Source organism: Gigantopelta aegis, chromosome 4 (assembly GCF_016097555.1).
Source record: "Gigantopelta aegis isolate Gae_Host chromosome 4, Gae_host_genome, whole genome shotgun sequence".
Taxonomy (NCBI): domain Eukaryota; kingdom Metazoa; phylum Mollusca; class Gastropoda; order Neomphalida; family Peltospiridae; genus Gigantopelta; species Gigantopelta aegis.
Genome location: NC_054702.1, coordinates 107369837 through 107383273, shown reverse-complemented (window position 1 = coordinate 107383273; position 13437 = coordinate 107369837). Strand labels below are relative to the sequence as shown.

General features: G+C 34.9%; 1 protein-coding gene across 5 annotated transcripts in view; it reads left to right on the top strand.

Annotated features, from left to right (window-relative positions):
* The window catches only part of LOC121371693 (probable G-protein coupled receptor CG31760), a 115963-nt gene that overhangs the window by 84356 nt on the left and 18170 nt on the right, over positions 1–13437 (top strand). For all 5 annotated transcript variants that reach the window (XM_041497772.1, XM_041497773.1, XM_041497774.1 and 2 more), the window contains 2 exons: positions 5147–5256; positions 12581–12795. In XM_041497772.1, the coding sequence (XP_041353706.1) occupies positions 5147–5256; positions 12581–12795 (325 nt within the window). The remainder of the gene's footprint in view (positions 1–5146; positions 5257–12580; positions 12796–13437) is intronic.

The window sequence follows — 13437 nt, the reverse complement described above, 5'->3', positions numbered from 1 at the left end:
AACCAGAGACTGTAACTTTAAACAAGTGCTTATTTATCGAAGTACGAGCATTTCTTTAGGATTATATCACACATACTTTTCTAACCTAATTTAGGGGTGCTGAATGTAAAAAAAATATGTTGGCCATCTGAGAAATTCAGTTTATGGGGTTAAAATTACAAAAACAAAATAGTAATATACGAAATTCGGATTGTGTTGAAAATACATTGTATCTAAGTATAACAGAGTGTCACAGATTATGTTTTTATCTATTTTGTGCGATAATTTCTTTAGGATTGTACCCAACATACGTTTCTAATCAAATATAAATATACTGAATCCAAAAACATGTGTGGGCCATTTGCAAAATAATGCTTATGTAATCAAAATAACAAAAACAAAAACACGCCTTTGTACTTGGATACAGCTCATTTTCGACACAATAATAATATCCAGACGTTCGTATTATGAAACCCCCAAATGCAATTGTTAAAATGGACAACGTATTTATTTGTATTCAGCAAACCTATATTAAAATAGAAAAATAAAACATCTGTTTTCAAACAATGTAGATACAAATGTGTTTACAGGAATCGAAATTAGAAGCAACCGTCTAAACGAAATTTAGGGAGAAAGATTTTACGATCTCAGAATTATATTATTTTAAATGTATTTTAAATAGCTAAAAGGAAAACAAAATATATGCCTAAATCTACATGTTAACATTATTATTTTTTGTTGGAAAATTTTATGTCTGTATCTACCATATACAGGTGTGGATCTAATATTTATTTTTATTTATTTATTTTATTTTATTTTATTTATTTTTATTTTTATTTTTATTTTTATTATTTTTTATTTTATTTTTTTGGGGGTAATATCAATGCAATGGAGATCGATTGATTAATTAATATAAGTTTGGATTTGTAGGTGATAAAAATATTAAACCTGAAGCTAAAATCTGAGGATTGATATTTTATACCTTTATTTTGCATAGGCCTAGAGTGGTCAGTGTACCCGTTGCCCAAATGCCCCCTTGCCACTCACTCACCCCCACCCCCGTTGAAAGGCAATCTAAATTCAAGAATATATGCCTAGCTCATAATTAATCCATGTTATTAGAAGCTATTTTATTACGGGCACAGTTGATTATAAACAATCTATATTGTTTTATAACAATTATATATGTGCATATTTTGTGTATAATTATGTAACAATTACAAGCACAGACGCACATTTAATAAATCATCCCTCCAGTTTGCCTCTCCCCTGCCCCGCAACCGGCCTCTCTCGACGGTTATGTTTCAAGGACGTGTTTATATCCAACCTCCTAAACTGGATCAGCAAACTTATGAAATCATGCCAGACCTGGCAATGACATGACAAAGATTTTCCTCCAACATTATTGATATTCAATTGGTACATTATTATTAATTCCAAGATAACAAATGCCAGATATATGCCAACCTCTATACCTATAATGGAAGGTTCACATATCGCTATAAACTAAAGTTATCTAATATACAGGAAAGGTTCAGGTATATATGAAATATGGATAGAGACATTTGGCCCTGTAGCTGTTGATGGCAGGAAAAGAATACACGAGCGAAATGAAATGGTCATAGAACAGAAATACAGAAACATTCACCAAAGACTAATTAAAATTAAAATGTGTATGACAACGATGTATGTTCTTATTGCTGTTTCGCAAGTTACTTCACAAAATTTAATATTAACCAGAAAGTTGATTTAAAATTTTGATTAATGGTTTCAGTATTTACAAGGGCGGTGTTTGATGATCACTGGGATCAGTATCTCTACTCGCATCGGTACATGTTGTCATGGTTTTATAGATACATTTTATGACCGCATTAACTATAATCGATAGTGCACCGTCTTATGCAGATGCTCATCGTTTATTACATGAAATCCTTCATGAATTGTTATATGGTAATTTTATGGTGAAAAGGCCCAAATCGCCAAACTACTATATAGTACAGTCAAGTACAATCCTCGAGTTGAATAAGACATTTTACACAGACTATTTACAGCGTACAGATAAGCCGGCCTGGAAGTGCATACTTTGCTGATCATAAAGAATGACTAGCTACCCATACGCATTCCAGCTCTGACTTGCATTGCGACTAGGCGTGGAAACATGCTCTCTCGACTTGCCCCCCCCCCCCCCCCCCCACCCTCCCCGAGGGACTTGCCCAGACATAATGAATGCTGTTGGGGTATCGCGTCGCGTACACCGGGTCGCGGGCAACCGTGACTTTGGTGTACGGCGACGCGGTCTCGCAGAAGAGGAGTAGAAGAGGGCGTGGGAAGGGGACACGTGCGCCGGGGGGAGGCAGAAGGGGAACCAAATCTAGTGGCTCAACCGCCAGCGGCGGCTCCTTCTGCGACGCCATGTATCAGCTGATTTTGGCTTATGTCTCAGACCTAATTTCTAAATTTCTGTTGCAGATTCCGCCCACCTCAAACTTACCCTCCTTCCTGGCCCGGAGTTTAGTCACTAGCAATGTCAAAGGCTAAGCCCGTGACAGGCGTGTTCGAAACCTCCGTGTTATATGAGCACGTTAAACTTACACCACACCGCACCGCTACCCATACCAAAACCCATTGTTGAAACAAACTCAAGATTCAAATGTACCTGAGAAATGACTCGGGAAGTCAGTCTCAAAATGTTTGAGAAATATGCTGACAGAAAGCAATGTAAAATTAACTAATTTCCTCTTTGAAACTTAAAAAAACCCAACTTTGCATTGAATGCAAAATGGGTGGGTGGTTTCACCGAGGACGATGTAGTGTAGAGTACTAACACTGAGTTGAATAACCAAAACCATTCACGGGGAATCTGATACCAGAATAGTAGTTCATGCAATTCACTGTTCAAAATTATTTGACTGAATATTGCTATACATATTAGTAAGACACTGATATCCTGTTGGTTTTTGCTTTTCCACATGTCAAATATCAATGTAACAATTGGACAATTTTGGGAAACCATTCCTACAAATATAATACATGTATTGGAAAACACACCTCTTAGTACCGGAATGTTGAGTTTGGTTGCTTTTCACGATCTGATATGCCTATTATTTCATATGTTATGGTATTTAGAGGGAAATTAAACGAGTATGAAAAAAGGTGGTTACTGAGAACAAAGGAATGCTTTAGACAGTTAATTTGTATAGTGTATAATCTAACAGTAGACAGCGGATACAAAGTACGAAATGTTCTACCTGGGAAATTGAAAGATCCAAAATGGAGTGTTCGCAAATTAGCCTGCTTGTGTCATGTCATTATAATATAAATCAAGCTTACGTGTATCGCTGTTGGCCTCCATCACCTTCAGCAGTGGATGGACTCGTATGGATGAATAACCTATGAATACCATCTGATTTTCCTTCCAGTTTGTGTTAAAGTATTAGAAAGGGTGCTGCTGTTGTTAAATGACACTTTTACTAAATACCCATACATGTTAAAATATTTTTAGCATAATATTTTGTATAATAAAGCAAAAATACAGTAATGTATTATTAAATAGACTACGTTTTAGACAATATATTTCCACCCATTGCAAATAGTTATGATATGGCGGCCATCTTGAATCATACCACACATGTGTGTTGTATGCTACGATACATTCTCGCATTTATAGCAGCAAGTAATGCCCTTCGTAAGTCTTGAATGCTGATTTTATGACAAATGGCCACCACTTTTGTTTTTCCGCCATCTTGTGTTTCAACTTTTTGACAAAACTAAATTTTCAAATTTTCAACATAGTTTTATAAATTAAATGTATCCACATATATGTTAATGTCAAAACAAATCCTATAAACATCGTTGGGATACCAGTTACATACTTTTTATTAAGCAATTTTTGCCATTTTGTTTTCGGCTATTTTGAACTATAAAACATAATGTCTCAGATGGCCAACATATTTTATTGGATTCAGCATACCAAAATTAGGTTAAAAATATATGTTGGACCTAAAACAATGCCCGTACGTGTCACATTTCTGGCAAATGGGACCTGACTAGCTCGTTTGAGGTTATGTGACACGCGCCGAATGTTAATTCATCTTGGCAATTTTTACGAGTCAAGTGGACCCGATATCGGTAATTTTAAGGAATAAACAAAAATTACTTATAGTCCGTCCCATCATCCTATAAAGATGTTGTTTTTGTGTGTGAATAATTTCAGTTTGGTTTGACTAAGAAAAACAGTGAAAGTGTTTTGGAAATAAAAAAGTACTATTTTTGTGTCAATTTTGAAAATAATTGGCTCAGAAATATATTACTGGTAGTAAATTCCATATTAAGAAGAAAAAGAAAAAAAACCTTCTCTGTGCAAAAGACTATAGTGAAATTAATGGTTTTATGGGTTTGTAAATTTTTGTATATATTTATAGTGAACGCCTTTTTTCATACTATGGAATGTTACTACAAGTTATTTATTTCTGAGCCAATTGTTTTCTAAGTTGCATACAAAAATAGTATTTTATGTTTTTTCCAAAACACTTACTTTTCTTCTCACGTCAAACCAAACTGAAATTATGTACCAAATAAAAAACAACAACAACAACAAAACCAACCCCGCAACATAATAATAATAATAATAATAATAATATAAATAATAAAACAAATAAATTATAGGATGGGAAGGACTATAGATAATTAGTTGTCTGAACCTCATTGTTAATGAAAATACACAGTGAAGAAAAAACGCACAAATGAATGAGATGCAGACAAGAACAAATCGGATGTTAATTGCCCGAACCGTGCAAGAGAAAACAAACTGAACGGAGTTGGAAGCATAACAAATTAGATGTAAATTAATCCAGGTCACAGTATGATGACAGTCCAGAACTGACATATGCATTCATAGTCGTTAAACAAAAATATTTCAATAGCAACTTTACACTGAACATTGTCCAGCTATAAAAAAAAACAAAAAACAAACAAAACCCAAAAAACCCGTTAAGCACTAGTTTATTTTAATGTAAAATATCCATTTTATGTAAGAATATCATCCGTGTTTAATGTCATTTCCATTCAAAAAGACACCGTGTCACATATTCTTATGTCATTTGAATATCGGGTAATGGCTGACTGGGAATAAAAATATGCGCGTGTGTGTGTTTTATGGCCATTTCAGATGTTAGTTTTATACCCAGAAGCGACAGACAACCTATGCATCGCTGAAATGTGGCTCTTTCACACTGGATTTGCAATTATGTATGGAGCTCTCATTATAAAGACATGGAGGTTGGTTTAATTAATTTATTCTAATTATAAGGGTTAAAATTACTATTAGTATGTCTGATAAAAAGGTAATAAAATAATTAAAACCATTGATCAGTAATACGAAGCAAATTCAATGGAATTTAACTTTCACTAAAACAAATGGAATGCATGTCTATATGATCGTAGAAAAGATAATGTAAAAGATTGACCGAAGTCAAAGCAGAATTAAACATAAAGTATCTGGGATCTTTAAAAACGTACCATATAGAAAGAGCAATACAGTGGTTAGATTTCGGGGGGGGGGGGGGGGGGGGGGGGGGGTGTAACTTATAAGCGGTGTTCATAGTTGGGTGTCTCCTTCAGCAGATGAAGTTGGTGGTTTGTTTTCCCTTGAGATTTGGTTCAGATGTTCATGTGGACCACCAGTAGACCCGCTGGTTGCACCCACCACCAAGATTTGGTATACTAATTGCCCATCCTTGTTAAAGGACACATAGATTAAAAGCTGAAGGGTGTTGTTTATACAATTGGGCAGTCCCTTGCATATCGCAAGACAGTCACACTGAAGTACTAATCAAGACTATACCCCCATCATGTGTTTGTTTACTACATAGACAAGACAAGACAAGAATTGTATTCTCATAAACTGCACCGAGTGCAGTATGGAGAAAATATAAACAAAATAAGTTACAAAGTGTTTTCTGTAACATTAATGAACATCTGTTGACTAAAAAACTGAAAACTATCAGCATACTAATGACCTGTTAACATATACAAATAATAGGCATAATCAAAATGAGGGTGAACAATTATCACAATGACGATGCACTATCCATACGCAAACAATTTACATGGATAATTTGAAATAGATACACCTGGCAGGTGTGATCACAACTGTCACGTGTAATAACGCAGTCAGTAGTAGATAATTTCATATTGTTTCAAACTTACAAATGTCTTGATGCAGTTTCTTTGAGGGGCGGGACGTTCACCAGTGGTAAAATGCTCTTTTGATGCGCGGTCGGTCTGGAATCTATTCCCGTCGGTGGCCCATTGGGCTATTTCACGTGTCCCAGCCAGTGCACCACGACTGGTATATCAAAGGCCGTGGTATGTGGGATGGTGCATATTAAAGATCCCTTGCTACTAATGGAAAATGTAGCTGGTTTCCTCTTTAAGACTATATGTAGGGATTGACAAATGTTTGATATCTAATAGCCGATGATAAATGAATCAATGTGATCTAGTGGTTAGTTAAACAAAAAAATAAACTGATGCAGTTTGTAATTTTTCATCGTAAAACCTTTTTATAAAAAAACTTTGATATTTATAGCTATTTGTATATAGTAACAGGTCGTCATAATGCTAATACAAAGCTAAAGTTTTAATTTCCGGGATTTTAATGCACTGTATGTCATAGGCAAATATGACAAACAGAAGCGTTATCATTGCTCAAAACAATATCTCTGCACAATGCAGTCGAATGTACGTTTGGCAAAACAGTGGTTGATTCCATTATCTCTATCTAATGCCTCTTCTATAGCAGCACACTCACTTCAGAGGAGATACTTTACTGGACAATACATTATGATGATATTAGGTGTTCGCGATAGGTCATGCCCGACCATCAAGAGTACTGCCATCACTTCATCTAAAAAGCCCAGTGGTAAAGCACTTGCCTGGTGAGTGGTCGGTTTGTGATCGATCCCCGTTAGGGGGCCCATTGGGCTATTTCGTGTTCCAGCCAGTTAGTCCATAAGCCAGACCAAAAATTGGTCCCATCTGAGGGCACTAAACATAACTGTTATAATTGTTTTAGTACATCCAAGGACAAAACGAAAATGCATGATGGACTTTTCAATACAGTAGCTTTAGCTAGTTATTACACTGTTTAACATGTATCATTCAGATGGTAAACCAAATCCGAGAAGTCCGTGTTTTAGTGCTTGCCAAAGCATTAATAAACCTTGTAGATCGGTACCCACAATGTTATTTGTGGTGTTTGCATCTTTTTGAAGTGATGATTAAAGATCCGAAAGGTGTACACTTGTTATCATGAGCATTTTGAAATATTCAAGATGGTGTCCAAGATGGCTGTCAAAACAGAACTGGAGACAACTCCAATACTTTATCAACAATGACGAAACTGTTGATGTTCTTGACAGTGTTTTAGGTATCAGAAGATTAATTGCGAACTATTCCCACCTTATAAAATCATTGCAACATCATTTACATCCAAGATGGCCACCACTATATGAGCCAGAACAAGAAAAGTGTAAATTATCGCATTTCACATCAAGTATAGCAAGATCGTTGTGTTAATTTTGTTCATTAAGGAGTTCATGTTAACTGAGTTATTGCATCATCATTTAAATCCAAGATGGCCAAGATAGTTGTTAAGACTAAAAAGTGGCCATATCTGTCATTCTAATTTACCCGAAACAATAATTGTTTACATCAAGTACAGGGTTTTCTAGGTGGCAAGGAATTCAATTCTCGCAGTCACTGTCTATAGATAAATTATATCATTGCCAGAATTCAAGATAGCTGCAAAAATAAAGAAATGCGTTATATGCATCACCTTAAATACTCTTTTTCAAACTAACTTCTGTTTTCAGGGTGTACAATACATTTAAAAACTACACCTATCTAAAATGTCATTTTAAATACTAATTCTTACACTGACCGCTATATTTTAAAGGTTCACCAATCTATTTTAAAACTCTCTAGAATGTAATGTTGCATGATATAGACTAAATCTTCAATGCCAACGTGGCTGTGATAAATTGGTAAGTAGCAACTGATGACTGTTGTTTTGTTAAAGACTGTGAAGTCAGTGTTTACCAATCCGAGTTCTGTCTCTTGATAATGGGTACATTACTCAGTCATCGAAAACAGTTGGTTAATAAGGTGCATTGAATCGGTCGAATGGTGCATGTTTTCACTCCATGTGGAATAATTATTTGTGGAAGTTATCTAAAGGTGACGAACGTCTGTGACATCTGAATGTAGCCTTCCTTATGATGTATCCATCCAAGTCCTGATGTTTTAATATGTTTAAATTCTTTACACAGAATTTTTATAACGGTTGCTTTTACAGTCTTTTTTGTTATGGCAGCAGTAGCACAACCTTTTCATTTTTCTTTGCTGTTTCCCCATTGACCACTGCAGTTCTTGCTAGTACAACTTACTAGGCCTTCTCCATAATACATACATGTTACGACAGTAATATATTTTTGCAATTTAAATATGAGAAAGAGAAAGAAGAAAGAATAAAGGAAACAAAAAAGTTGCAATGAAGTTTTGTATGTGTGAAATAATTAGACAGCAGGTTTGTAAAGGAAAACACAAAACACAAACAAGGCATCGCAATGTTTTGTTTCATTTATATACTTAAATATTTATTTATTGTCTTCTTCACTTAGAGCATTTTTTAAATTTAAAACTAGTTATAAATCTATTGGCTGAAATCTTTGCAATGAATTCCAGAGAGTGCGTCTTTGCCTTTCATATAAAATGCGTTCACAGAAAAAAAAAGAAAAAAAAATTAAAATTATATCCACAACTGCACAAGGAATCGATATAAATCTGCTTTTAAATCATTACACCTGTTTCTTAACTTGGTATGTAATACATTTTCTGTTCTATTACCAGATGAATAGTATGGCGTAACGCATGGGACATCGGGTTTTATTGCTTTTTTATAAACTCGTAGGTTGTTCCAAAGTTTTATTGTCGAATAGATAAATGACGATTGAAGTAAATTAGTTCTAGCAGGGGGTGAAGAAATATCATTCCGATTTCTCAGCATGTAAGGGGCTTTTTGTCCAATTGTTTGTTGGATACTGTGTATCATAAAATCAGAAGCCATACCTTTCATTATTTTAAACATTGTGCACACCTTTTTGAATTTATGCCTGTAAGTAAGTGTTGCTAATCCAGTTTCGTAATGTAAAGACTTTCTATATGCAAATTTGGGCAAACCCTTGATTGATCTGGCGGCTTCTAATTGTACTTTTTCAATATTGTCTTCCTCTACTAAAGAACACCCATCCCATACTTCCGATGCATATTATAATATCGGGCAGATAAAAGTTATTAATATTTTCAGTAATGTTTTTCGATTTAATAAATATTTGTGCTTCCTAAGTACAGAAATCATCACCGAAGCCGATTTACAAATATTATTAATATGTGTTGTCCACTTGACATGCGTTTACATCATCGGATGATGTTATTTGAATCCTGTGAATATATAGCTACTGCGTTCATTTGGTCATGGTCGATCATTTGCAGGTATAATCGAAACATACTACTTTTCTAGTAATTGCAATGTTATGGGGAGACAAATTATCTTGGTTGACAAAATGCAATGATAAGTATATATTAACCATATAGAGTAAGGAAATGGGAATGATAAAATTATGATGGGTGGCCGAAAAGTTCTGAGCCTAAATATGATGGACTGCGTTGGCGGAGTTCGTTAATAATTTATTTTTCAACATAATCCTTTCCGAGGTCGAGACACTGCTGCCAATGATGCTAGAAGGCTTCCTCTTAATAGTTTTAAAAGTCCTCCACAGCAGAAATAATGTCATTATCACTTGCATAATGCTTGCCTGACAATTCTTTCTTCAAGGTTGGGAAGAGGTGGAAATCTGGTGGTGCCAAATCTAGTGGATGTTCCAATGCCTTCAAAGCCACAGCCATGCATTGCAACCATGGCAACAGCAAACGTTTGTACAAGTACCTTGAAACAGCATGCTGAAATCTTTGTCATGCCCGGTTCATTCCTCAGAATGTTCTCAACTCGCTATGTGGCTTGTGGCGACTCGTCGATCATCTTTGTATTTAATCAACGTTGTCCTTAATGGTGGCAGTTGAAGGTTTTTCTTGTCTTGGATTATCTTCAAGGCTCTCGTCTCCTTTTGAACTCTTATGCCCACCTCTTAACAGTGGCAAAGAAATGGGGCATCTTCCTATACATTTGACACTAATGTTGAAGTTAGTCCTTTAAAGTGTTTATTTGGAGATACTTGATGACATCACATAAGTCAGTTTTGTCTATTTCCATCAACAAAGAATACCTAGTCATTTTGATACCTGCAGAAATATGCTATATGGTAGTGTATTTGGTTCAAATGCCGCATATAAGCATACAGTATTGCACGTAATGCATGCAAGCTGTCAATGGTGTTCTATACATCATTCATAGTTAAAATCTGAACTTTTCAGTCACCAGTAGTGTAAACATTAATTAGTGTGCATATGCTCAATTATTACAGCAAGGTTGGCATTGTGAACTACTTGGTCCATGTGATGAATTTTATATGTAATTTTTTTTTTTTATGTTTGTTTTACCCTTACAACTTAGCAGTTGGTTTCAAAATGATTGTTTTTGGTTGTGCTAAACATATAAAATGTTTATTTCTTTGTTTTTGCAACCATTATGGAATGTTGAACCCATGCCATGATAAAAGTTATCTGTATTAAAAAGTTAATGCGAGAAATGAAATGCTTGCCATATAGAAAACCCTGTTTTTGAAGTATAAATTATTCTTGTGGGGAAATATACAGAATGTATATGGCCACTTTTTTTTAAACTTGGCGGTCATTTTAATGACCATCATGAATTTAAATGATGATGCAATATCTCAGTTAGCACGAGCTCGTTATAAATGAATTCCTTTGACCATTAAATTAATTCAATAACATACAAATCACCCCAGTTGATGTAAAATGCGATAAATATACGGAACTTCACATACGTTGTTTTCGCTTCCTATTTATTGCACGAGTTTATTTTGCGCAAGAATATATAGGGTATGTTCTTCGCGAGTGAAATAAATAGGAAGCGAAAACAACGTATGTGAAGTTCTGTATTTATTACATACCTTCTTTTATGTTTTACAAAAACGGTTTTTAATTTAACGTCATAACAACACTTTGTTAAATCTATGATCAAAACTCCTTTCATGGTTTCATTTAACGTTAAGAATAATACTCTACTCTTGTGTAATGTTTCAAATACGATATGACGTCATTTGTAAATCATATATCACGTAAGTAAATAAATGGTACTAACTGCAGTAAAAAGAAAAACGGAATTCCCCATTTAAATGTTCCGGTCCAGATTGCACATATGTGCAATACAGGATAAATTTATTACACGGTTTCAAAAGGCCTTTATCACTATAGTAAGACTGAATAGGTATGTAATAAATAACTATCTCCTTGTTCTAGCTAATACATTGGCGGCCATATTGGATTAAATGATTTTGTGATGCCTTAATTAACTGTGAATTTTAAATATCCCCTCTCTAATCAAACTCAATTTCTGACCTTAAGCTACTCTGCAGAAAAGTCCAAGTGTAGTTAAGTTTGGTTCCCTCGGATGGTATCAGTTGGATAAATTTGGGGTATCGGCTCATGGCATAAGTGCACCACGACTGGTATATCAAAGGCCATGGTATGTGCCGTTCTGTCTGTGGGATGGTGCATATAAAAGATCCCTTGCTACTAATGGAAAAATGTAGCGTGTTTGCTCTCTAAGACTATATGTCAAAATTACCAAATGTTTGACATACAGTAGCCGAAGATTAATAAATCAGTGTGCTTTAGTGGTGTCATTAAACAAAACAAACTTTAACTCGCATCTAAAATAATAAAAATATAATAAATGTGCAGGAGTTTCACCAAAGAGATGAAAACGTATGGAATAGCATCAGCCATCATTTGCTCAGGGGTGCATCGTATTTAGTCTACCATAAAACATGTTAAAGTCATAACCCTGATCGAACAAATTCTGTGCCAATAATATGGCATTCTGTGAAATCTTCATACGATGAGCATATCCTTGGGTATCTTAGAAGTGGCATGCAGACACCAAAGGCTGGACCACAAGGTATAGTATTCGACAAAATGGAAAATTGAATATTGCAAAGGTGAAACCATCCGATTGTTTTGAGGCCAGCGTTACTTTTAATCTCTATGCATAAATCGATGTACGAGCCTAATTTAATATCTTCAGATGTTTAATTTATTTCTAACTCCTGTGAGTAAGTCATAGGAAGGCAGTCTGTTATCCTGTTGTTACTGTATAATATAAGATCATCAGTATAGCGAAAAGTAAAATTAAATGTTTTAGCCATATTCCTTTGTTTTGATCTAACAACATTTGTCAGAAATTCTTATGTATGTGCATAGAGAAACAAATCGGCGAGTGATGGAGCACAGTAGGTGCCCATGCGGATTCCTATGCCCTATATTAATGTGTGTGATATAATTGTGATCAGTACTTTAGCAATACTATGCTACATGCTAACGTCTTGTCCACCCTTGGCAGGATATCTGTGTTATTCACCGTGGGTATGACCAAGAAAATAAATCTCCAAGACTCAACTCTTCTAACCGGAATGCTGAGGACGGTTCTGTGTATGATTGTGTATATGGCGTGTTGGACGGTGATCGATCCGCCCTTAACGACACCAAGAACGGCAAACAACAATCTCAAGTTCTTTGAGTGTGTAGACTCAGCCTGGACTTATGTCATTAATGGAAGTAAGTTAAAAAGCTAAAACGTCACGGCAATTATTATCTATCCAATTTCATTAAATAAAAATGCATCTTGTGTCCATGAACTATTGATTTAGACTGTGTTTTATATAAAAATCAAACAATTTATCACACAACACGCACACATACACACGGACAGACAGACAGACAAACATATATATATATATATATATATATATATATATATATATATATCATATTATATCATATTATATCATATAATATCTTACATTTTCAGTGCAATCACATACTTTAAGAATTTGATAACTTTGCAAATTAGATGTAAATTAGTCGACGTCTCGGCACTAGGTTTATTGACATTTAAGCAAACGTACTTGGGTGACACTCCATGATTGACGTATGCATTCATAGTCATCAAATAAAAACATTTCAATGGCAATTTGACACTGAAAGCTGTCCAGCGTTCAGAAAACAAAAAATGTTAGGCATAACTTTATTTTGATGTAAGGACATCCAAAATTACGTCATTCGAGTTTGACGTCATTTCCATTCAAAAATACACCGCGCCACATATTCTTACGTCATTTGAATATGTAGTAATGGCGGACTGGAATTAAAGTTGCGTGTACAGTTTACAAAAACACAGAGGCTCGCATAATACAATTT